The sequence below is a fragment of the Maylandia zebra genome, unplaced genomic scaffold, assembly GCF_041146795.1.
Source record: "Maylandia zebra isolate NMK-2024a unplaced genomic scaffold, Mzebra_GT3a scaffold03, whole genome shotgun sequence".
Classification (NCBI taxonomy): domain Eukaryota; kingdom Metazoa; phylum Chordata; class Actinopteri; order Cichliformes; family Cichlidae; genus Maylandia; species Maylandia zebra.
The window spans coordinates 3523469-3549390 of NW_027490033.1; the positions used below are offsets into that span (position 1 = coordinate 3523469).

A 25922-nucleotide genomic window follows, 5' to 3' on the forward strand; every position below is an offset into this window, starting at 1 on the left:
TGGCTGGCAGACCATGGGGATGAGGAAAGTAGGACCCAAAACGCAGGACTCTGCGATGCCACAGTGCACTTTATTTACAGTGTGTAACAAGTGTCACCTGGCAGTTTGTTGCTCGCTGCCAGGTGATTGGCTGAAGAGCTGTGAAAAGGTAGTGGGTGTGTGGGGTGAAGTCAGCGCTCTTCTGTGGAAAAAACCAGAGGCAATTAATTCACTCAGGTGCGAGTGGGTATACTGTCGGTAAGAGACTTTTGCCATTTTTTTGTTTGGATCTTTTGCTATTGCATGTGCCTATTTTTTAATGTGTCATTGGACTTTTTTAGTGTGACCACGAATTTTAATAGAAGAATTGATCAAGCCCTAGATCGACTGCGCGCAGGGAAACTGATCAATATTGTAGGTATATTGAGTGTTTGTTTTAGTTTCATGATTTTGAATGGTTTTATAAAATTGCTATTTTATTGGGTAATATTTTAATTGATAATGTTGTTTGTTTTTCAGCTGTGCTGTCTCTGCTGTCCTTTTTTTTGTTCTTTTGATTGATTTGTAATTTTGTTTTGGTTAGTCCGTCCAGCCGTAGAGGCGGTTATTGATTGAGAGTAAGTTTTGTAAGGGTGGACTAACCTCTCTTTTGTTTTTTTTATTTTAATTGTTTGTGCCACTTCCCTTTATCTCTCAGATCACAGGCCATACATAGCACTGATTCCCAGCTGCGCTGAGACCCGAATTGTTTGCAGTGTGTGCCACGATTGCAGTGTCACTAAGCGGGGTGTGACGGGTTGTAGTGTTATTTCGCACAGTTTGTGTGGTAAGTCTCATGCGCAGCTGGGATATCGGCAGGATGTGTTGTAAGTCCTGTCTGGAAACGACTGGGAATTTGTATGTTTAACTTATGTAATAAATAAATGATCAATTATTTCTTTGCCCCGTTTACTCATCCCTTGTCCTCGGTTACATTTTGGCGTTGTCGACAGGTTTCAAGGGAGTGGCCATTTTGTTTTGTTATTTTGTAAGGACAGCAGGGACAGGTTTGTAAGATTGGAGAGAAGGAGCAGCCAGGTCTCGATCGCCATCATGGAGGGAAGCGAGCAACAAACAATGGCCCAACGTATACAGGAGTTGGAGAATGAACTTAGAGACTTGAAAACAGCATCTGTGGGTACAGAGAGGCCCTCTACATCAACAGGAGCTACAGGAAGTGAATCAGAGACTGTGAGACCCAATCCTGTGGTATACGTACAACAGGATAGAAAGTTGCCAACATTTTCAGGGAAGTTGGACAATATGGGCTCACTGACTCTAGATGAGTGGATTGAGCAAATGAGAGACTTTGTGCGCACGAGAGGCAGAACAGAAAAAGAGCAAGCTCAAATCATTTTTAACCATTTAGAGGGTACTGCACGCACTGAGATAAAGTTTTTGCCAAAGGAACAGAAAGAAAATGTTGAGAAAATTTTTGATACACTGAAAGAAATGTACAGTTGCTTAGATTCCCACATTTCTTTGCAACGCAGATTTTTCAATCGTAAACAATTAGAAGGCGAGTCCTTAATTGACTTTTCTCATTCCTTGATGGCCTTAATGGACCAGATTATTAAAACGGATGAGGAAGCCGCAAGAAAAGCTTCAAAAGATCTGCGTGATCAATTTTGTGATGGTGTTAGAGATCTGACATTGAGGATCAGGCTGAGAGATTTGATTAATGCCAACCCACAGTGGACGATTCGTGAGGCGAGAGCCGAAGCGACCAGGTGGATGGCACAGTATGAGAATCAGCCTTTTAGGTCTAGATATAATCAGTCTGTTTCAGTCTCTGCAGATATGCAAGCTTCTTGTGAAAGTGTCGATTCTAGAACATCAGAATATGCTGAGTTGGTGTCCCTTTTTAAAGCCCAACAGACACAATTAGAGTTGGTCATTAAGGCATTAAACCCACAGGAGGTGGCTGCTTCTAGCAATCACACTTCTCGACGTAGAAGGACGGTGAATGGTAAACCCATTTGTTTTAGGTGTGAGCAAATTGGACATATTGCCCGATTTTGCCCGACATTACCCAATTCTGATGGAAATCAGCATGAAAGAGCAGCTAGGGCTGATGGCCAAACTACTGGGGCGGCGGAAAACTAGTACCCACCAGTGCACAGAGCCACACACTGGTGGGAGGGTTGCAAGGCTCCAGTAATGTAGAACTCGGTCATTTAGTTGGTGAATGCTTGGAAGGGGAGGTTGATTTGGGTGGGGTTATTATTTCATGTTTGCTGGACACAGGGTCCATGGTCACAACAATCACAGAAAGCTCTTTTAAAAATAACTTTTCTCATCTCAGTGATAAAAAGCTTAAAGACTGTGGTTGGTTGGGACTTAAAGCAGCTAATGGCCTACAAATTCCTTATTCTGGGTATATTGAGTTGGATGTTACAATCCTGGGAATTCACCTACCTCGTCGAGGGGTGTTGATTGTGGGAGATCCAACAGATAGCCACATGGCACAGAAAAAGATATCTGTACCTGGTGTGTTAGGAATGAATGTATTGAACCCCCTTTACTCTGAATTGTGTAAACAATATGGTTCTGACCTCTGGGAAGCTCCAGTTTTGAAGACTGCGCCACGTGGTTGGAGAAGAGCGTTGAGATACTGCCAAATGATGGAGGCCATGGCAAATTCTCCTGAACCCCATCGTGTTAGAGTACAGGGTAAGAAGTCTTTCTGTGTTCCAGCTGGAACGCAAAGTTATGTTCCTGTTACCTGTCCAAAGATGCCTGTGAATACACCTATTGACCTCTTGATTGAACCCCTCGGGCCTGATGATGGTTTTCTCCCGGAAGGCCTATTGGTGTCTCCTTCATTGGTAAAGGGAGAAGGAGGGGAGGCTTTTGTTCCAGTTACTAATGTTGGTAAAACTGATGTCTATTTGACACCTCGTCGGGTGATTGCTACAGTTCAACTGGCCAGTGTGCTAGCAGAGGGTAACTCTGAAATACAGGTCTCTGTAAATTCACAGTGTTGTACAGCTTATATTTCCAGTCATACAATGGCAGACAATGCAGCGGAATTGGATTTGCCTGAATTTGAAAGTCTTGAGGAGAGCGAGAAACGGCAAGCAAAAGTTTTATTGCAGAAGTATAGCGGCGTGTTTGCCAAGAATGAGTTGGATGTTGGTTGTAGTAAATTGATCACTCATGAAATTCCTTTGATAGATGAAACACCAGTGCGACAACCATACAGGCGAATCCCTCCGTCTCAGTATGAACTGGCAAGGGATCATATCAAACAGCTGCTGCAAGCTCGCATCATCAGAGAAAGTAGTAGTCCGTACTCATCCCCAATAGTTCTTGTTCAAAAGAAGGATGGAAGTCTACGCATGTGTGTCGATTATAGACAGTTAAACGCCAAGACCAGAAAGGATGCATTTCCTCTGCCAAGGATTGAAGAATCCTTGGATGCTTTGACTGGTGCTCAGTGGTTTTCCACTTTGGACCTGGCTAGTGGTTATAATCAGGTGGAAATGGCTGAGAAGGATAAGATTAAAACTGCATTTTGTACCCCATTTGGTTTGTTTGAGTTCAACCGCATGCCGTTTGGTTTGTGTAATGCACCCAGTACATTTCAGCGCCTGATGGAGCGTTTGTTTGGAGATTGCAGACATCAGTCGGTGCTTTTGTATTTGGATGATGTGATTGTTTTTTCATCCTCCGTGCAACAGCATTTGGAGCGGTTGGAAGAAATCTTCTCTCGTCTGGATAAAGAGGGGCTTAAAGTGAAACTCTCCAAGTGCCAGTTTTTCCAGAGGCAAGTGAAATATTTGGGGCATGTGGTGTCTGCCGAAGGAGTTTCTACTGATCCAGATAAAATAGCTGCAGTGCGGGATTGGAAAACGCCCAGCAATCTAGCAGAACTGCGTTCCTTTTTAGGATTTGCTAGTTATTATAGGAGATTCATAGCTGGTTTTTCACGCATGGCTGCTCCCTTGCATAGATTGGTCTCTGCACTCCTCCCTCCAGGTAGAAAAGGTAGGACCCCCCCAAAACCGTTATTGGATTTTTGGGATTTGGAGTGTGAACAAAGTTTTCATCAGCTCAAGGCTGCTCTGGTTTCTGCACCAGTGCTTGCTTTTGCTGATTTTCAGAAGCCATTTACATTGGAAGTAGATGCAAGCTATGGGGGTCTAGGGGCAGTGCTTTCCCAGGAGTATGAGGGTAAATTGCGGCCAATAGCTTTTGCCAGTCGGAGCTTAAAGCCTACAGAGAGGAATATGAGAAATTATAGTTCCATGAAGCTTGAGCTTGTAGCTCTCAAGTGGGCCGTCACTGAAAAGTTTAGGGAGTATCTTTTGGGTCATCGTTGCACTGTATTTACAGATAATAACCCACTAAGCCATCTGTCCACGGCAAAGCTAGGTGCCACAGAACAGAGGTGGGCATCAGAGCTGGCCGCTTTTGATTTGACCATAAAATATCGGCCTGGGGCTCAGAATGCTAATGCAGACGCATTGTCCCGCCTACATGGAACTGTAATGGAATTGGATGGTCCATTATCTAATGATATTGGAGTGCAGTGTGAGATGATTCCCAGTGTTCAGGCAGAGATAAGCGTTTTACCTGGTTGTTCTTTCTCTGATCTCTGTACATTACAGAAACAAGACCCTGTGATTGGTCCCTTCTTAAAGTATTGGGAGGTGGCCAGGTTGCCAGATTCAAAGGAAAGAGATGGTCTTGGTAAGGGTTCGAGGGAATTGGTCCGTCAATGGGGGCGGATGAAACAAAGGGAGTCTGTGTTGTATCGCTGCACTCATACTCCTGATGGAGTGAGGGAGGTTGACCAGCTGGTGCTGCCACAGTGTTTACAGGGCCGCGTCCTTCGTTTACTCCACGATGAGCATGGCCATCAAGGGGTTGAGCGTACACTGCAGTTGGTGCGCTCGCGATATTATTGGCCGCACATGTATGCAGATATTGAGAGATGGTGCAGAGATTGTGAAAGGTGTGTTCTTTCTAAGGCTGTTGTGCCAAAGATTAAAACCTTTATGGGTAGTATTTCTGCATCTCGGCCTCATGAAATTTTGGCAATTGATTTTACAGTACTTGAACCCTCAACTGATGGTAAAGAGAATATTTTGGTAATGACTGACATCTTTTCTAAATATACTCAGACTGTCCCTACAAAAGATCAGCGAGCCAGTACAGTGGCAGAGGCTTTAGTGAAGCATTGGTTTCATTTATTTGGGCCTCCAAGCCGTATACATTCTGATCAGGGGCGAAATTTTGAAAGCGCTTTGGTGCAACAGCTGTGTAAAATTTATAAGATAGAGAAGAGTCGGACGACACCCTATCATCCACAAGGTAATGGTCAATGTGAACGATTTAATCGTACACTTCATGACTTGCTGCGTGCCCTGCCTCCTGAACAAAAGCGCCGGTGGCCGCGGCATCTCTCCCAAGTCACATATGCGTATAACACCACAGTACATCAGTCAACTGGTATGACTCCATATTATTTGATGTTCGGGCGAGAGCCACGGTTGCCAGTGGATTTTTGGTTGGGTGCTGGCAGTGAAGTTGATGAGGACGTCACTCTTGAAGAGTGGGTACAGGAACACCAAAAGTCCTTGGCTGCTGCATATGATGTTGTGCAGCAACGGTTAGAAAGGAGAAGGGTTCAGAGAGATTTGAATTCCTCTAAATGTGCTAGTCCTGATTTGGAGCAGGGCGATTTGGTGTATATGAGAAACCACTCTGTAAGAGGTCGCAATAAGATTCAAGATTTTTGGGATCCCACGCCCTTTCAAGTAGTGCGACCTCCTCCTGGTCATGGCGTAGTATATTCAGTCGCTCCTGCTGGGCACACTGGTCCACTTCGACAAGTACATCGAACTGAGTTGAGAAACATTCCAATCAGGGAATTGGATGGAGACCAAGATAGTGGCCTACAAATGTCAAAACAGGATGATCTAACCGGAATGTTGGCCACAAATAACAGTATGGTTGATGAAGTGGAACAGATGTTTACAGAACAGGGAGATGGAGGCGATTCTGCAGTGTTGGAGGAAGGGACGTTGAGTCCCACACATGTGGGGGTGCCCCATTTGGATTGTTCTGGGGACCTAGAACCTGGGGAGGAAGATGTTGCCAGCTTGACGCAAGGGTCTCGTAGGTCAATGAGGAAGACTGCTGGACAGCACTCAAACCCATTTAAATTGCCACAATCCATTATAAAATGAGCAAAATTTTAAGTGTGCTCTCTTTTCAGCTCATCGTCGGGTCGCCGATGCCCTTTGAAGGGGAGGGTTGTAACAAGTGTCACCTGGCAGTTTGTTGCTCGCTGCCAGGTGATTGGCTGAAGAGCTGTGAAAAGGTAGTGGGTGTGTGGGGTGAAGTCAGCGCTCTTCTGTGGAAAAAACCAGAGGCAATTAATTCACTCAGGTGCGAGTGGGTATACTGTCGGTAAGAGACTTTTGCCATTTTTTTGTTTGGATCTTTTGCTATTGCATGTGCCTATTTTTTAATGTGTCATTGGACTTTTTTAGTGTGACCACGAATTTTAATAGAAGAATTGATCAAGCCCTAGATCGACTGCGCGCAGGGAAACTGATCAATATTGTAGGTATATTGAGTGTTTGTTTTAGTTTCATGATTTTGAATGGTTTTATAAAATTGCTATTTTATTGGGTAATATTTTAATTGATAATGTTGTTTGTTTTTCAGCTGTGCTGTCTCTGCTGTCCTTTTTTTTGTTCTTTTGATTGATTTGTAATTTTGTTTTGGTTAGTCCGTCCAGCCGTAGAGGCGGTTATTGATTGAGAGTAAGTTTTGTAAGGGTGGACTAACCTCTCTTTTGTTTTTTTTATTTTAATTGTTTGTGCCACTTCCCTTTATCTCTCAGATCACAGGCCATACATAGCACTGATTCCCAGCTGCGCTGAGACCCGAATTGTTTGCAGTGTGTGCCACGATTGCAGTGTCACTAAGCGGGGTGTGACGGGTTGTAGTGTTATTTCGCACAGTTTGTGTGGTAAGTCTCATGCGCAGCTGGGATATCGGCAGGATGTGTTGTAAGTCCTGTCTGGAAACGACTGGGAATTTGTATGTTTAACTTATGTAATAAATAAATGATCAATTATTTCTTTGCCCCGTTTACTCATCCCTTGTCCTCGGTTACAAGTGAATAGACGGGTCAGTCCAACAATTAACTCAGAGATGCAATTTGCCAATGGTGCTCATCACTTGCTCCCAGTGCGTCCCGTGCTGTAGCCCCCTTAGTGTGTGTGCTCCCCAACTAGTTTCTTCGCTCGACTTTCCTGGAGGAAGAAGGACAATCCACAATTAGCCACACACGCTAGCCGACTACCAAGAGCGCACGTCTCGCACAGACTATACCGGTCAGGAGTAATAATCCCACGTCGACTGTCGCCGTGGGTCCAGGTTAAATACCTCTTTCTAGCCGGGAGGGATGATTACCACCAGCTGGTCAGGTAATCAGCTGCAGGTGGGCCACGGCAACAGCGAAGAGGGACTCCCGATGACGACAGTCGCCCGGACACGCCTCTCCCACGACGCGCGCTTCCGTCAACAGCCCCGAGGACGGGGGGGGAGAGAGAGAAGCAGACACACGCACTCTACATACAAACGTGGACAGAACAGAAGACGACACAGACCCCAAATAGTAGTAATAATAATAATAATAATAATAATAATAATAATAATAATAATAATAATAATAATAATAATAATAGCTGCTCACGGACCCCTGAGGGTCCGTGACATCTAAGTGTTGGAGTTTTGACTGAATGCTGAATGTTTGCCTTATAAACCTGTTTCATGATTGTTTTTTTACTGATTTATCTTTAATATATTAATGTCTCAATTTCCATAGATTTATTGTTGGTCAGCTGATTTGTTTAATGGATTTTGCCTGTGTTTCAGATGTTGACATGAACATAGCTCATGCCCAGTAATTTCTTTTCTTAAAGCAGGTTCAGTTTAGCCGCAGTTCGTTTTGATCCGCATCAGTGACTCTGAAGCTGAAACTAGCCAACAGTTTAGGGTCACATGAACAACTTGCACTTTAGCTGCAAATACATAATAACATTTTAGAACAAATATAAAAACTTCCAAACTCTCTTTTCTTTATGAACAGACAGTTTCTTTTAACCACTTTAAATGCACTTGCTAAAATAAATAAATATCTATATATAGATATCCTGTGACTCAATGATCTGAGGTGTTTCGCCGGAACAATAACCCAGTACTTTCTCAGCCGTGCATTTCCTTTCAGTTTAAAGTTTTAGCGTGTGGAGCCACGATGTCGCATCTTCTTGTCTTGTTGTAGTCTCGTGTTGCTTTGTTGCTGTCATGTTGACTGGCATTGATTGGTTATTCTTTGTTTTATGGTGTTTTAGTGTTAACTTTTTATTACGTTTTAATGGTGCTGGTGTACCATTTGCATGTACCTCTGCTGCACTGCACTCAGTTGGTGTTCAGCTTGGATGTGCCAGATGTTGCTTTTAATTGAAGTTGTATTTTAAAGTGCATGTGTGTACGTGTGTCTCTGTGTGTGTGTTACTGTTTCTTTCTCTATTATTTATTGAGGTGTTTCGTGTTTTGTATTGCTTGATTTATAGATTTAATTTTATTTGCTTTAGTGGAGACACAACTGCTTCCACCTGTGGTGGAATTCCCTCTCATGCATGTGAGTGTACACACTGAAAAGCAAATATAGTGCAACATTTTAAGTTGCAGTAAGAGTGGTAGTAAGGATTGCAGAGAGACTGCAGGGGTGAGTAATTAGTGGCACCCCTTGGGCATTCCTCTCTGTAGGTTGCCTCCCCTGGTGGCCAGTCTCCACCATTAACTATTTTATTGAGCTGCTATTTTAACTAGGCCAGCATCGTGGCAGCGAACCTTGGTTTGTTTTGGGTTTTGGTTTTTTTTTAAAGTAATGTTGGTTAATAAAGTGTCTTTATTAAAGGTTTAGTATTGGAAGTCCTGCTCCTTAATTTCCTGTTTTCTTTTCCTCCCCTTCTCTCATTCCAAATATAAAGTGTTGAGTTATTCAAAATGAGAAAGAAATGTAAACAGAATGAACAATGGTGACATGGACCTAAAGCTGTCAGTCGAGTGTGTGAAACTTTCCCTGCTCTGAATACCCCTGAAGATGTAAACACAGTAAGCGCACCAAAATGAGCTTTGCATCAGCGGTCAAGTGTTCAGCGCGCAGAGTTCGCAATATAGCAGTCACAGTTGTAACGCAGTTTCTTTTTAGTTAATGAGACTGTAAGAAAGTCATGTCTTTGGTCAGGTGCATGATGGTGGTCATAACTGTGTTTACATGTTTAGATCATATGTGTCATCATTGATCATTTTTAATCCTGGTTTACTTGTAAATCTTGTTTGAGTGTCAGTTCAAAAGCAGCCCATACACTCCTGCTGTATGAGCTGTATTAGAAAAAAGAGCTCTGATCATAAATGTTCTTCTGCCCATCGTACGGCTCAGCAGTTACACACAGATTTCAGGTTTGTACAATGGAGCAGTTTGCTATAGAGCCCCGCAAGGGACATTGGAGAAAAAAAAAATTAAGAAGAACTTTTGCGAGATCTTGCAAAAGTAACTCGGGATCTCGCAAAGGTTTTGCAAAATCTTGTAAAAGTTCTTCTTAATGACTTTTTTCTCCAGTGTCCTTTCCGGGGCTCCGTAACAATCTATTTCCCAGAACTTCAAAAAAATTATTCAAACTCTTCGCCTCAAAAAACTGAGTAAAGCTTACTTAAGATAATATGTTATGACAACTTATTAATTTCAAGTATATAGTACTAAGAATAACGTTTTAAGTTCTAAATTAAAAATCAATTTGTGGGAAATTGAGCAATTTGTGGGAACTTGACATTGTTTTATCACAATTTCTAGTACAACACTTATATTAATACAACACTGAATGCAAGTATGATTCAAAAAGAATAGTTAACAACACTTCTTGTAATGGCGTCAAAATCAGCCCAACTTTTACTTCCAAATGCAAAAAAGTAAATCAGCCAACATACTGGACACTGTTCTTCTGAACAACAAATAATTATACTGCCAACACTGTTTCACTGTGAGGTTAATAACAAAGTCTCCGATTTCATGATTCTGAAACTAAGTTTAGACTTCCTACAATTTTGTTTTACAAGTTACATGCATTTTATTTTCATTATATATTGTTCAGTCATAAGTGCAGTCTCTAGATCAAACAATACATTTGTTTTGCATTCAAACACAGAAGCTTGGTATGTTGTAATACTTTAAGGATGGCTTGTTTCCAGTCCAGACATTACTTCCTGAATGACTGTCATGGATTTAGGTGATCCAAATGTAAGTGCAGGAGAAAGTCTTTAACTTCTCTTCCCTTAAGTACAGTGGCAGTGGATTTGGGCTGGAGATTCAATGACCTTGAACCTGCAGGCGGCCATCTTCACTGACCACACCATCTGTCATAGAGAACTCATCTCTCCTGGTGTCCTGCAAGAAAACAATCATATTCTGTAGAACCCCATCTTATTTGTTTTCTTGATTTTTTTTTATCTGCATTTACTATAGAACAGACCACAATTTGCAGGCTCCCTTCCCACCGGAGAGGTAACATTCAATGTCCTACTTGTCAGTCTGGATATCCCTGACACCACCTGACACACAATAATGTCATGAAAGCATTTTTTTTTTAAAAAGGGCTGTGCAAACACAGCCAATAACTTTTCATCCTGATGATCTGCAGAATAATTTGGGCATAAAACAAATTTCACTGTTCAAAAAAAAAAAGGAGGGGGGGGATAGCTCAGTAGGTAGAGTGATGGCCCCATGATCGCAGGGCAGGGGTTTGAATCCAATAGATGGCTACCCTGAGGTACTGCTGCAACACGTTCTCACTCCCAAAGCGTAACATTTAACGCTGGGTGACAAATCATCAACATGTCACGTTTTCGGGCACCCAACACGTTCCTAAATGACAACTTCGGAAAAATGAGGAACCATGAGAACCGTACCGTCCCCACTGTCCCCCGGGCACCCAATGGCTGCCCACTGCCTCACTGAGTCACTGAGTAAAACTGGTTTAAAAAGTGGAGACCTGAGAGAAGCCAACTAAACCATGATCCAACCCTTTCACCGTCACCAGCACAAACACATGCTTTTTGACAGCGTTGACTTTTTTTGGGCTGCAGGTTTTGCAGATACACGGTTTTTTCTGGATAAACATACGTTTTGTGTGGATTTGCAGTGTAGTGGTTAGTGCACCTGACTGAACAGCAGAAGATCTCTTATTAGCAGCTCACACATTTGTTTACTCAGCAGGAATTTGTGTTTTTCAAAACCTGAACTGAATGTGATTGAAGCAAGAGTTTACAGTTTACTTGTGTTGAGTTTTCTCGACTTTCCTTACAGTGTGGTGTTAAGATTTGAGACAGAAAAACCAGATTAATAATATTGTATTGTGCATTGTTTTTTTATGTAAATTCTTTGTTTTATTTTTTTATTACTTTTTTGAACATTAAAATTATTTTTTCAATAATTTTGGATGACTGGTCAAACGGCTTTTGTTGCTGAACACTCTTCAAAAACAAATAAACATAATTAAAGTCCCATATTTTAAACACTTAGCCGTCAACAGATTTTGAGTGAAGTTACACAAAAAGGCCACATGAGGTCTTTGTTTATTCATGATGAATTTATAGAGGCTTTTCAAAATGTGTACAAAAGACACACAAAATAGAAATACGTATATCGATATTTACATTTATAAAGTTTTCAGTTCTCAGTCCAGTAATGTTTATCATGTAAGACCATGCCAGTGTTTCTTGTCAGGTATTGTTGTATAGTGTTTTAGTCATTTTATATTTTATTTGGCAGCGACATCAACACACAAAAACTGGTCCACCCAAGGATTGGGTCCCCCAACACTAACAGTAACATAGTGTACGCTGTTAAGTGCCAGCAGGATTGCCAGGATTTATACATCGGGGAAACCAAACAACCTCTGGTGAAGCGGATGGCACAACACAGTTGAGCTATCAGGCCCAGACTCTGCAGTCTATTTACACCTACAGGCCAGTGGACACTCTTTCAATGATGAGGATGTAACATCCTGGACAGGAAGGAACGCTGGTTTAAGCGCGGAGTCAAGAAGGCCATTTATAAATAACCATCTGAAGAAGAAGTCACTTGAATGAGTGACTAATCGTTTCTCCTTGTAAAAACGCTACGTCCAGATGCACAGTTAATTAAAGTTCTTTACAAAAAAATGAAAAAGAAAAAAAAAATGTAGTCACTGGGGCTATTGTGCCATCTAGTGAGTCTATCATGGAAGTGGTTCACATGAGGCAACGACTATACTACCAATTAACTCGGAGCTGGACGGACTTTGAATTCAGAACGAAAACTTTAATAAAAAGATTTTAACCGAGCACTGAAGTGTCGAATAGAATATCCAAAGAAATAAATGTTTCATTTATTATTCCATCAGTTAAGCATACATTTCCCCTTCATTCCCAGACAGGATTTACAACAAATTCTACTAATATCCCAGCCGCACATGAGACCTATCAAACCAAAGGTCCAAGCAAATAGCACTACAATGCTCACTAAAAACAATCAATATACGTACTATATTGATTGATTTCCCCGCTCACAGCCGATCTAGAACTTGATTGATTCAACCATTAAAACCCTTGGTCACACTAGAAAGTCGAAAAACACGCATTAAAAATGAGCACCTACAATACTGAATAATCAAAATCAAACAGCCAAAGTCTCTGAGTTAATCGTCTGTGGAACTTCCCACAGAAGAGCGCTGACCTCACGTCACTCACCCTAACTTTTCAAAGCTCCTCTGCTGACACGACGGAAGGCAGCAAACTGCCAGGTGACACTTGCTACAAGATAATTCACACAAAAACCCTCCTTCACGAATGATTTAGTAGCAAAAACACAGTAGTTCTGTGTACAAGGTAAGTATTATTTTTTTCTTTTTAAAGATAAAGACTTACCTTCAGAGACAGATGAGGGGTTATTAGGCCCATATGAATAGTTCTCCTTTTAAAAACTATTTTCAAGGTGTTGTTTAGCAGAGCAAAGTATTTTAAACGCAGCTTCTCCAAACGTCCCAGTTTGAATTTTGGATGTTTGCATTTTTATATTTTGCTCCGAGAAAGAAAATCATTTCATAAAAATAATAATGATATTAATAATTTTGTTCTCATGTGCACTCGTTAAGCTGCTCGTTTTGATCAACCTGAAATTAGCCAACAGTTTAGTTTCACATGAACAACCTGCAATTTAGCAGCAAGTATACACAAAAACATCTTAGAACACATGAATTATAAAAGCTTTTAAACTCTATTTTCTTTATGGACAGACAGTTTTTTAACCACTTTAAGCGCACTTGCTAATATAAATAAATATCTCTTTGTTTCTCTCTCTCTATACAGTAGATACATATACTGTGACTCAGTGTCGGAGGTGTTTCCCCGGAACATTCACATTTCCGTTCAGTTTGAAGTTTTAGCGGTAAGTGTGGAGCCACGATGTCGCATCTTGGAGTCTCATTTTATGTGATTGCTATTTTTATTCTTGGAGTCTCTGACAAAGGTGGGAACAAAGTCTGTGTTAATACAACTCTATACAATCTCTCTCTCTCTCTCTCTCTCTCTCTCTCTCTCTCTCTCTCTCTCTCTCTCTCTATCTATATATATCTGTGTGTGTGTTCGATAGTTTACCACTCAGTTTTACTAACTTTGTAATCATTTGAAGTATTTGGACTTTCCCATGTTCAGCACGTAGGCGTCAAAGTGACAGATATTACTCAAGTTATGATAAATGAGAACTTGAGTTTGTGTAAACTGTGCAATGCAGTAACTAACAATGAGGGGTGAGGTTATCTGATTTTTACAAATTTACAAATTGGGAAAAATTGGCAAATTAGCGGATCAAAAACAATCCTGACAGGAGAACAGTAATGAGTGTGCAGTAATGGAGCCGCTTTCACGCACGTGTTTCTCTCCAGAAACAGCACGATGACTCAGCGCAACGAGAGGCAGCTGAAGGAAAATCAGTGTGTTTAATATCAGAGAGGCTCGTGTTAAAAAAAGCTGCGTGTGGATAAATGTTCCTGCGTGTCCTTGCACAGCTCAAGTTTCATCCAGAGGACTGCTTCATTGCAAACTCTTCCACCACGAACATCAAGTCTTTTTAACAGCTCACGTGTACAATGTGAAGAAGAACACAGAGCATTATTTACAGTCAAACCCTGAACCATTAGAATAAATATGAGCTTACGTAATAACTGTGCACACTGTTGTCCTTTACTAAAGTCGATATTCTGTACTGAGAGTGAGCAGACAAGTTTGCAGGGTTTCAGGATTTGAGTCACATTTCTGCACAGAGGCACATAATGAAAAATGTCTCACACTAAATGACTTTTGGTAAGTACTTTTTCTGCTCACTGCCTGCAAACCACAGCAAAAGGGACAGTTACAGTATCTTCATTAACACAGGGACTGTTGGGGCTCTGATCATAAATGTTCTTCTGTCCACTGTATAACTCAGCTGTTACACAGAGATTTAGAGGTTCATAGTGGAGCAGTTTGTAATACCTCAGATTTCTCTGGATACTCCCTGAGTCTCAGGACCTCACAGTCCCCTGACTGGTTCAATCTTATATCAAAAACAGAATAATTGCCCTTCGGCCTCCTCTCATTTAGCCGAATTGCCACGCTGTTTACAGAAAAACACTTACACTCTGTTATTTGCTTTTAAATATTCATATTTAATGTTTCGTCAGGTCTGCTCATTTCTTTACTCTTAATTTGCAATGCTCTTTTTGAAATGTCGGTCAATACTAAAATCCTCCTTGTAGTGTTAGAAAATCCCCTGCAGCAGTTACTGTATACTATTGGGGCAGTTCTATTCAGGAAGGAAACTCAAAAAAAAATAAAATAAAAAGACTGTAAAACATGTTATGAACAGTGAGAAAAATAACAAAAAAGTTTTAGCAGTGAAACTGCAACTTTGTGTGTTACAGTTCACCTGAACAAAAACTGAATGTGCCTCACATCTCAAACTGTATCTCCATGCAGCTCTAACAGCAGTGATCCAAACACAGCAGACTGTGCTGGCAGCAGTGGGAGAAGATGCTGAATTCAGCTGTCAGCTCTTAGAGACTAAAGACGTCCTTCAGGTCACATGGCAGAAAATATCACATGATGTGGAGACAAATGTTGCCACCTACAGCAAGTACTATGGTCAGAGAGTGAATGATGGCTTTAAAGATAAAGTTGAGTTTGTATACACTGGACTGCAGAACTGCTCCATAGTCATCAGGAATGTGACGGAGCAGGATGAAGGCTGCTATCACTGTCTGTTTAACACTTATCCTGAAGGCTCCTTCCCTGGTCAAACTTGCCTCGAGGTCTATGGTAAGAACTTTAATCTTCTTTAACAAACAACAAGTGCTTGTAACAAACATACTGGACATAAATGTGTGAGCAGCTGGTGTGTTTGTAAGAACATGTTGATGATATGTCCTGATCCTTCACAGAGCTGCATGAACCTGCTGTTGATGTCAGAGAGTCAAACTCTACTGAAGAGTGGGTTGTTTCCTGTTCAGCCACTGGTCGACCTGCTCCCACTGTAACACTCAGTGTCTCACAACAAGACCTCAGCTTCTCACAGCACAACACTGTCAGTGTGTCCAACACCAACGCTACATTCACTGTCACCACTACAGCTGTGCTCTCAGGTTCACGTAAACACAGCACACAGGTGGGATGTGCAGCACGAGTGCTCTCTGCTCCTCACAGAGAGGTGATGGTGACGATTCCTGATGATGATGATGATGATGGTGAGAAATTGTTTCAACATCACTGATTCATAAATTAATGATTACTCTGTGATTCTAATGTTTGTGTTTCTTTTTCCAGGTTTGGATAAGAAGTCAGGATCTAATCAGAGAAATTTAGGTGTGTTAACATTTGTGTTTTTAAAGCCAGTTTTTATGTTCAATGTTTTTCATCATTTGATAGTTGTTCACATTATTGTATCCTTCTATCTCCTGTTTTTCTCAAAGGAATCAGGATTTCAGTCATTCTGTCGTCTGTGGTGTTGGTGCTCTGTGTCGCTGCACTCCTCTTTGTGGCTTATATGAAAAAGAAATCTCATAGCAGGAAATCCTCTTAAACACTTTCTCCTTTTGATTCCCCTCATAAATGTTTGTGCAGCTTCATAAATCTTTCAGTCTGTCGCACACACAGTTCAAGATGAACGAAACACCTGAAACCTTAAGCCAGACACACTCAGGTTTATTGGTTATTTATCATCCTGTCATTTTGTGCGTGGAAATTTTTGTCATTCTTTTTCACTCTGTTATGTTGTCACATTTCAAATCTTCCAACTTGCTTCTAGAGCTCCCCCCCCCCCCCCCCTCCAATCTGATGTGTACTACACCTCAGTAGACTCTGCTGCATTTGTCTTTGTTCTGTCTAAGCTAATCTGCTCAGAATGCTTTGATTTTGCACTATTAACAGACAACTGCTGCAGTGTTTTTTATTATTTTTTATGGGACTGAAACACCTCCACTGAAACACGATGATAATCACCTCAGATAATGGACTCCTAGGAGACACCAACCATGATGATCCAGGACTTTCATCTTTATGAGAGCCAGCTAGACTCAATTCTGAGTCTATCTCCACCTGTCCTCATTTTTTCCAGGTCCTGGAGTCTCTGAAATATGGAGAGCATAGTTACTGAATTGCTTCCAGCAGCCCTGCCAGCCTCCCTGGCACAGCCCCTCCTTTGCAGCGGAGCCACAGACCACACTCTGCTTGCAACGGCTGCCAGACAGGACAGTCAAAATAAGAAACAAAGATAGCTAGCTAGATATATTAATTAATATAATGGTACATTGCAATTTTACTCTTAGTGATTTGTGCTATTTATTTGTTTATCTATTTATCGATTTACCTAAACACCAGAACCCAAAGTTGCATTACATAAATATTGGCTTATTCTGCTTATTCCTCCTAACTTACGTCGTAACTGGAAACTGCTTTTATCCTTACACCATAACCTTACATGCCATTCAGCTTTGTCCCCTTTACTTTATGCTTTAAATACATTACAGCAAATCAGACATGAAGCCTCAACTAAGTGAAGTAAGTAGAGGCTAATTTAATGTCTGTGTGTTATTTAGTGTGTTAGTAATTCTGGGCTCACGGTCTGTTTAGTTCAGCATCAGTATCTCACAGCTGAAACAAACGTTTTAGGATCTTCATGATCAACCTGCAAAATATTTAAAAATCTGTGAAACTATAACAGCTGAACACTGAGAAAGAAAACCTTCCACTTGAAATACAGAAATCTGGAAACGAGGCCACGGGACGTAACAGTGTGTGTGTGTGTGTGTGTATGTGACAGCTCAGGATTCATCCAGAGGAGGGCTGCTTTGTTAGAAACTCCTGCACCATTAACATGAAGTCTTTGTAACTTTGTAACACCTGACTGTCCAATGTGCAGAAGAGCACAAAACATTATTCACAGTCAGGTCTTTTTTACTTCCTGCATGACCTGTAACATTGCAGACATTTATTAAAGTCAATATTCTGTACCAAAAGTTTCAGACATGAATCTAACTCACTTCTAATATGAGTGACACTAATTGCAGCATCGTGACAGATGTGCTGTAGGCTGTAGTGCAGGTCTGAGAGAAGGAAAAACTACATGAAATTGATTTGTAATGTTGCAGAGGTTTGTGTGTGTTTGACTCCAGTTTTTGTTCATCATGGACCGATTACAAAATGTGTATACATATCTGAAAGAAGTCACTGTAAAAACTCAGTTGATTGTCTGTGTGTGTCTTTTATTGTGGCTCTCCTCCTTGACCCTGAGGCTTCATCTTCAGTTCTGCTCTGTTTCATAAAAACTGCAGAATTACTGAGGAGCAGAAAATTCAGAGTCAAAGCTTTGAGCACAGTGTGTCACGGTCTGGCTGGCAGACCGTGGCGATGAGGAAAGTAGGACCCAAAACGCAAGACTCTGCGATGCCACAGTGCACTTTATTTACAGTGAATAGACGGGTCAGTCCAACAGTTAACTCAGATGTAATTAGCCAATGGTGCTCATCCCTTACTCCCAGTGCGTCCCGTGCTGTAGCCCCCTTAGTGTGTGTGCTCCCCAACTCGCTTCTTCGCTCGACTTTCCTGGAGGAAGAAGGACAATCCACAATTAGCCACACACGCTAGCCGACTACCAAGAGCACACGTCGCGCACAGACTATACCAGTCAGGAGTAATAATCCCACGTCGACTGTCGCCGTGGGTCCAGGTTAAATACCTCTTTCTAGCCGGGAGGGATGATTACCACCAGCTGGTCAGGTAATCAGCTGCAGGTGGGCCACGGCAACAGCGAAGAGGGACTCCCGATGACGACAGTCGCCCGGACACGCCTCTCCCACGACGCGCGCTTCCGTCAACAGCCCCGAGGACGGGGGGGGAGAGAGAGAAGCAGACACACGCACTCTACATACAAACGTGGACAGAACAGAAGACGACACAGACCCCAAATAGTAATAATAATAATAATAATAATAATAATAATAATAATAATAATAATAATAATAATAATAATAATAATAATAATAATAATAATAACTGCTCACGGCCCCCTGAGTCCTCCAGAGCCGGTCCGTGACACAGTGCCAAAACTTTCTTTCCTCTAACTCTTTCTCGGTCCCAAAAAAGTTGATTCTGTTGATCTGGATGTAACGTTTTCAGTGGGAGAAATGTTTTGTTACTCAGCCAAGTGAATTCTTCAGTCTCAGCTGACTCCAGGTTTCCCCAAACTTATAAACAATACATTTCCATAATGACTGAAACCAGCACCACTCATGCTGTGAGGTCAGTTTCTTGGTTATTGATGAATGCAAATTGTCACTATCAGAGAGAAGTGACTGTTTAGAAACTCTTTTAAAGTAATTGATTCATAAATTAATGATTACTCTGTGATTCTAACGTTTGTTTTTCTTTTTCCAGGTTTGGATAAGAAATCAGGATCTAATCACAGAAATTTAGGTCTTTTAACATCTGTGTTATTAAAGCCAGTTTTTATGTTCAGTGTTTTGTCATTTAATAGCTGTTCAGATTATTATATCCTTCTTTCCACTGTTTGTCTCGAAGGAATCAGGATTTCAGTCATTTATTTAGTCGGTCTTTGTTACTGCACTCTGCTTTTTGGGGGGGAAATGCACTTTTAATTTTAAAACTTTGTATATTTGTATGTTTGTATATTTCTTTATTATTAGGAAAAACTGTTGTTCATAAAAGGTAAAATTTTGTCTTGTTTGTCAAATATTTTGACATCAAGTGATTTTAAGTGAGAATTGTGAAAATGAACAAACAAGCTGCTCGTGTTGCTGAAATGAAATCTAATGCAACAGTTTATTCACTGCACTGCTGTTTGACCTCTTTGCAAAGGTAAATCAAACTCACAAAGACAACCTAGTTGTGTGAACCTTGATTTATTTAAAAAATTTACACAGCAAATGTTTTTGAAAACACATTAATAGATCCCCACTTTTGGATGTCACCACATATAAGGTAATTTATTGGGGATCTTTTCACATTATATGTTTATTATTGGATACAAAAAAAAAAAAAGAAGAAGTTGAGAGCATCAAGCTAAGGCTTCGTTCATTAGGAATTGCATTCATTATAGGGATGGTATTGGTTTCCTCCAGACATGATGCTTGGCATTCAGGCCAAAGAGTTCCATGTTTGTTTCATCAGACCAGAAAAGTTTGTCTCTCATGTTCTGAGAGTCCTTGCCTTTTGGTAAAGTCCAGGTGTGTTTCCATGTGCTTCTTGGGACCTTCAATACTGCACACATTTTTCTGCACACTTTCCTACAATCCCGTCTCAGAGATATACAACCAATTCCTTGGACTTCATGGCTTGGTTTGTGCTCTGTCACCTATGTGGCCTGATAGAGACCAGTGTGCGCCTTTTAAAATCCTGTCCAATTCAACTGAATTCATCACACATATAGAAACATCTGCCAGATGATCATTGGCAACAGGATACACCTGAGCTCAACTTCCAGTGTCATGGTAACATCTGTGAATAGTTGTGTGTGTGTTATAGTTTTGGTTTTCTTTTTAATAAATTTGCAAGAATTACAAGCAAACATTTTCACTTTGTCACTCTGGCGTATTGTGTGCAGAGTTTCAAGGTGAAAATGAACTGAATGAGACAGTAACATGACAAAATGTAAAACAAATGACTGTGGTTACGTTCAGAACAGACTGCTGCAGAGAGACGTGCCTCCTTATTTATGGTGACCAGGCTTAGGAGACAGAAGTATCTGTAGATGGTTATTCTGCTTATTAACATTTCATAAATGCTCCAGTGTGATACAATAAAGCGAGTAAACTGACCATTCTTCCATCAACCATATTTTTCTAGTCTGCCTCGACACTCTGAATATGTGTTAAAGTCAGGTACCAACGTAGCTAGAAGGAACTACAAGAAGGTAACGTCTTGCTGTAGTTCCAGGCTGCACATGTTTATATTATTATTATTATTATTGCCTTTCATGCTGTTGCAGCTATTGTATGTGATAACCCACTGACTCCTATACAGTGAGACTTTTTTGTTTCCTCTCTGCCAACTGATGTAAGAGTTTGCTGTTGAACCATAGGCTGAGCAGTCACAACTGTTCAGTTAACATTTTATTTTATACAAAGTGCCAAAACCAGCTACCTATGACAACTACTGAAAAACATAAACACGTCGCTACAACAAGCATATGGTAGATGTACTGTGATCTGTGACTGAACCTGCCCTGCATCGCGCAACCATCACTACCAGCCAACTAATGTGATGAAGACTGAGTAGCCTACGCCACCTGCTGGTATACATGTACACTGAGCATGAGAAGCTCGGGGTTAACGAGCTTTAGATTACAAATGAATCTCTGCACAGATCAGATGTAGGAGAAGAGTAGCAAAAGTCGCGTGTAAAAATCAGACAGTTGAACAGCTGAACGACTTGTAACTGCAGATATTTAGGGGGAAAAATCGTAAAAACAACAAACAATTAAAATGTTTGAATGCTGATTGGAGTTTCACGTGTGTACAAACAGTCTGTAGGATTGTGCTGCTCTTGACCTGGAAAAAGATCTGAAGAGAAATCGAAAGTTACGAACATTGAAACGTGTTCAGTGCAGCCGCTGTCTGTGCTTTTAATCCTCTCGTGTTATTATGTAAGCTTTCTGTGCTTCTGCCGCTCCTGGTAAACTCCGCTTTCACTCTATTCCTGTCCACTTGTCAATCAATCAGCACTCGACCAACGCTATCCCTGTCCAGAGACATGCAGGTAGTCTGTTGAAAGACTGAACAGGAGCATTAATGGGGTGGGTGGAAAGCCCACTCTGTCAGAACGAAACACTTTAAGCGTAATTTATTGTCCTCGAGTGCGTTCACATCTCCGTTTGGACAGCGAACTGAGAGATGATGGTGGAGCTGCTCCGACTTTTAGAGCTGGAAGTGACGTGAAACGTTGAGTAACATGACTCCACGCGAGCTGTACGCATTTGATTGGATCAAACTCGAGGAACTGCAGAAGCAGGAACCTGGAGTTTAAATGAATGGCGAGTCAATGAAATGTCCTCCTTTGGAGTTTTATATTATTTTCTTGCTGTTTTCATTTCTGGAGCCTTTGACAAAGGTGAGAAAAAATGTATTTCTGTATGTATGTGAGTTAGACCCTTTTATAGAATAGACTTTTATTTTTATTTTTATACAGTAGAGGTCACTAAGGTGACCTGAGAATTTAGATTATGTTGTGACAAGTACAACAAGTTGTGACAAGTTTTTTCCAATTTCATTGTACTACTGTACTATGTATGACTGTGCAATGACAATAAAGAGTTATCTTATCTTATCTTATCTTAACCACCGACAGTGTTAAAGTTTATTTTCTGTGGTTTCTCTGAATATTTAGGAGGGGTTAGTGACGGTCACGGGGCTGTTGGAGCTTGTTCTTTAGGAAAATCATAGCAACACTTCAGCATTCCCAGTATGTTTTTTTCTTTTGTGTGTGTGTGTGTGTGTGTGTGTGTGTGTGTGTGTGCGTGCGTGTGTGTGTGTGTGTGTGGGGGGGGGGGGGGGGGGGGGGTGAATTAATCTCACTCTGAATCAATTTTCAATATGTGAATGTCATAGTTTGAAAAAGTAATAAGGTCCTGCAGCTTGTTGTTGGTGTCGACCGGCAAAGAAGAAGAAAAAGTAGAAGAACAAGAAGGGCAAAAGGGACAACGTGGCAGTTGTAATATTATGTCAGCTTACGATCTAAGGAAATGTATCCGGCTTGATGGCTAATGATGCCCTGAGTGACGTTTGTCTGAAAATGTTTGCACAGGTTCATGCCATAATCCACACAATGTATTATTTATCAAACATGGTAATGTGAGAATTGTTAATGCTGAATGGAGTTTTTATAATAGTCATTTTATAATGTTGTTTTAACAAATGTTTTTTAAAGAACTCAAACAGAGAAAGTGCATATGTCCCCCAGTGAGTCATTTATTGGTTTAGCTTTAAAATTTGGAGATTTTCCTAAACTGCAAACTGAAAAAAAAAGTTTGACCTTGACCTGTGATGTATGACCTCTAAGCATTACATACTATTGTATGTACTTTAACTTTCATGTGATATATTAGCCAAAATGATAAGTCAAATTTGACCTTGGGCGCTAACAATGAAGCTCAAAACAGCCTGTTTTTTGTTTTTGTTTTTTTTACATTCCTTGGCATAATTATAAGTCTGTCTATGGAGACACTGGGATGAATCTTACATCTAATATATTATGTAACCTTAAAATCTTGCCTTGTGGCTAGAAAGGGTGGATAGTGATCTGCACATGTGTGTGTGCACCTCTATGGTTGTGTTCGGGGTGTTGCAGTAGAACTAAAAAAAACATGTACTAAAAAACCTGAAACAGCTGGAAGCAACTTTGATTCCTGTTGCAATAACACAGTTACCAGATTTGTTTAGGCAGAGTGTCAGTGTGAGGCTGAAGGTACAACTGTGTGTTGCAGGAACTGGGATAGCCAGTAACACTGGACCTCATGTGTCAGCAAGTTGGACTTGAACATTATATTTAAAGTGCCTCACAGCTTGATCTATCTCCTACAGCTCTAACAGCAGTGGTCCAAACACAGCAGACTGTGCTGGCAGCAGTGGGAGAAGATGCTGAATTCAGCTGTCAGCTCTTGGACACTAAAGACGTCCTTCAGGTCACATGGCAGAAAATCTCACATGATGTGGAGACAAATGTTGCCACGTACAGCAAGTACTATGGTCAGAGAGTGAATGATGGCTTTACAGAGAAATTTAAGTTTAAACATACTGAACTACAAAACTGCTCCATAGTCATCAGGAATGTGATGGAGCAGGATGAAGGCTGCTATCCATGTCTGTTTAACACTTATCCTGAAGGCTCCTTCACAGGTAAACCCTGCCTCCAAGTCTATGGTAAGAACTTTTACCTTAATGTGATTAAATGCACCAGAAGCTGGTTTATTCTTGACAACATGGTCCTTATAACATATCTCCTGATCCTTCACAGAGCTGCATGAACCTGTTGTTGATGTCAGAGAGTCAAACTCTACTGAAGAGTGGGTTGTTTCCTGTTCAGCCACTGGTCGACCTGCTCCCACTGTAACACTCAGTGTCTCACAACAAGACCTCAGCTTCTCACAGTACAACACTGTCAGTGTGTCCAACACCAACGCTACATTCACTGTCACCACTACAGCTGTGCTCTCAGGTTCACGTAAACACAGCACACAGGTGGGATGTGCAGCACGAGTGCTCTCTGCTCCTCACAGAGAGGTGATGGAGACGATTCCTGATGATGATGATGATGATGATGGTGAGAAACTTTTTTGAAGTCACTGATTTATAAAATGATGACTACTGTTATTGTAATGCTTATGTTTCTTCTACCAGAGCTAGATGAGAAATCAGGATCTAATCCCAGGAATTTAGGTGTGTTAACATTTGTATGTTTTAAAGTAAGTTTTATCATTGAGTCTATTGACTTTTGATAGTTGTTTAAATTATTATACTCTTCTTTCTGCTGTTTGCCTCGAAGGAACCAGGATTTCAGCCATTCGGTCGTCTGTGGTGTTGTTGGTGCTCTGTGCTGCTGCGCTCATCTTTTTCTGGTATAGAAAGAAATCTACTCGTCTTAAACGATGTTGTTGTTTGTTTGTTTTTGTTTCAGCTGATAAATGTTTGCGCAGATTTAACTGTTAAATCTGTTGTCTGTCACAGAGAGAGCTCATCTTCTGACTAATCAAACTCTGATGAACTTGTATTTGTTTTTTCCAAGCCATCCCTCTTTCCAGAATACTCTGATTTTGCAACCTTAAGAGTGACATGCAATATTTTTCTTTTTCTGGTGTTTGTAGATCTGGATCATCTTAATAGAGGTTTCAGCGATTACACCACGATCCACGACTTTCACCTTTACCAGCAAGAAATGTTTTGACAAATTGTTTCTACTGGTCCATCTTCTGTTTTTGTTTTTGGTCTTTTTTTAACAAAATTTGAAAAGATAAAAGAAAAACACTCACACACAAAGCATTCATTTTTACTCATGTTGCAGTTTCTACTTCAGTAGTTTCTGCTTTTATTTATCTATTTTTATATTTATTCAATATTGTGTTTTTGGCAGATTTTTTAACATTAAGCTACTTGAAACAAAAAGTGTAAGAATGAGCAGGAGTGACTAACCTGAAATTGTTCTCATCAATAATTTTAGCTGATCGATTAAATTGCTTTTATTGCAGTAATTCCTCCTAATACAAGCAACCATGAAAACCTGAAGTTGCAAAAAACGGCCACTGGGGGTCTCGGCTTATTCATGGGGAGCATGTTGAGACATTTACTGGTCAATAAAACAATAGGTTGTTTTTTTTTTAAATCAACATATACATTGTTCAAACTTTAAATTACTCAGTGTTGGGATATTTGTCAACCTACTAAAACGATATCAACGATTTTTGTCAAGTATTGTGGGTATAACGGTTTATTCTCATGGTAAATGTGCAATCAACACTGTGCTCTTTATCGAAGATGTGTGTAGTAAATGTCATGAGCTTTTCACCTAAAACTCTATAAAACTTTTGAGATTTTGTAAGTTCTCTGTGTCATACTGAACTTCCTGAGGAAGCACACAAGCACACATTGTGTCAAAATGCACACAACATGTGTTGTCCCTGACCTGATGCAGCACGTGTTAAAGTTCAACACACTATGTGTTGAGAGTGAAGGGGGCCTAACCAAAGCACGCCGTGCCGTAATGCTGGGTTAAAACCACTGCATTTGAGTGGATTATATTTCTTGCCGAGTGAGCCCACTAGATGGCACTACAGCGTCAGTGCGCAGGACATTTCCTCGTTTTCACTTATCACGAAAACTTGCTCACCGTGCTTGAGGAAAGCATGCGACACTGCTCTGTGTTGTAGTGGAGAAAGTATGTTTTACTGTCATTTTAAGGATTAAAGCATGTTTTGAAACACAAAAATCTTAATGCTTTGACTCAGTTAACTTTGTACCGCTGCACATGTAACTCAGTATATAGGCCGACATAGCAGATGTCATTTTTTCAGACTGAATGTAAATACAAAATTTCCATGTCTTGTGATTTTTCGTTTTTATGGGCCGTTGTTTTTTTTTTGTTTTGTTTTTTTGTTTTTTTTTTGTAACAATGAATGAAATGAATGAAAGGTGGTGGATTGGCCAGATGCTGGCCCATGTGATGTGGGGGGCTAGAGGGGCTTGAGCACCCGCCCCTTTCCTGATGGGTGCCCAAGGTGCCCTTTTGTTGAGGCAACTTTTAAA

At 40.8% G+C, this 25922-nt stretch overlaps 2 protein-coding genes and 3 long non-coding RNA genes across 7 annotated transcripts; all 5 read left to right on the plus strand.

Moving 5' to 3' along the window:
- Nucleotides 1-91: 91 nt before the first annotated feature.
- On the plus strand, nucleotides 92-2187 carry LOC106676805 (uncharacterized). Of its 2 annotated transcripts, none has more exons than XR_013096166.1 (3): nucleotides 92-237; nucleotides 321-596; nucleotides 677-2187. It is a non-coding gene; the product is annotated as an uncharacterized LOC106676805 (long non-coding RNA). The 2 variants fall into 2 exon arrangements; XR_001342451.4 differs by having other exon boundaries at nucleotides 321-393.
- Nucleotides 2188-4647: 2460 nt separating this feature from the next.
- LOC143415742 (uncharacterized) lies at nucleotides 4648-7143 on the plus strand. 2 transcript variants are annotated; one of them, XR_013096168.1, is made up of 3 exons: nucleotides 4648-6438; nucleotides 6522-6797; nucleotides 6878-7143. It is a non-coding gene; the product is annotated as an uncharacterized LOC143415742 (long non-coding RNA). The 2 variants fall into 2 exon arrangements; XR_013096167.1 differs by having other exon boundaries at nucleotides 6522-6594.
- A 3793-nt stretch (nucleotides 7144-10936) lies between these two features.
- LOC106674528 (OX-2 membrane glycoprotein-like) lies at nucleotides 10937-15859 on the plus strand (the record flags this gene model as incomplete). The annotated part of the gene is made up of 3 exons (XM_076881213.1): nucleotides 10937-11006; nucleotides 15097-15435; nucleotides 15558-15859. Coding segments are annotated over exons 1-3 (711 nt in total), but the record flags the coding sequence as incomplete, so codon positions are not given.
- A 5632-nt stretch (nucleotides 15860-21491) lies between these two features.
- LOC112429770 (OX-2 membrane glycoprotein) lies at nucleotides 21492-23963 on the plus strand. Its single transcript, XM_076881214.1, has 3 exons — nucleotides 21492-21738; nucleotides 23208-23546; nucleotides 23641-23963. Exons 1-3 carry the CDS (start codon nucleotides 21675-21677, stop codon nucleotides 23961-23963), a joined length of 726 nt encoding a protein of 241 aa, XP_076737329.1. The 5' UTR covers nucleotides 21492-21674.
- Nucleotides 23964-24022: 59 nt separating this feature from the next.
- On the plus strand, nucleotides 24023-25308 carry LOC143415786 (uncharacterized). Its single transcript, XR_013096232.1, has 3 exons — nucleotides 24023-24062; nucleotides 24169-24241; nucleotides 24488-25308. It is a non-coding gene; the product is annotated as an uncharacterized LOC143415786 (long non-coding RNA).
- Nucleotides 25309-25922: the final 614 nt, after the last annotated feature.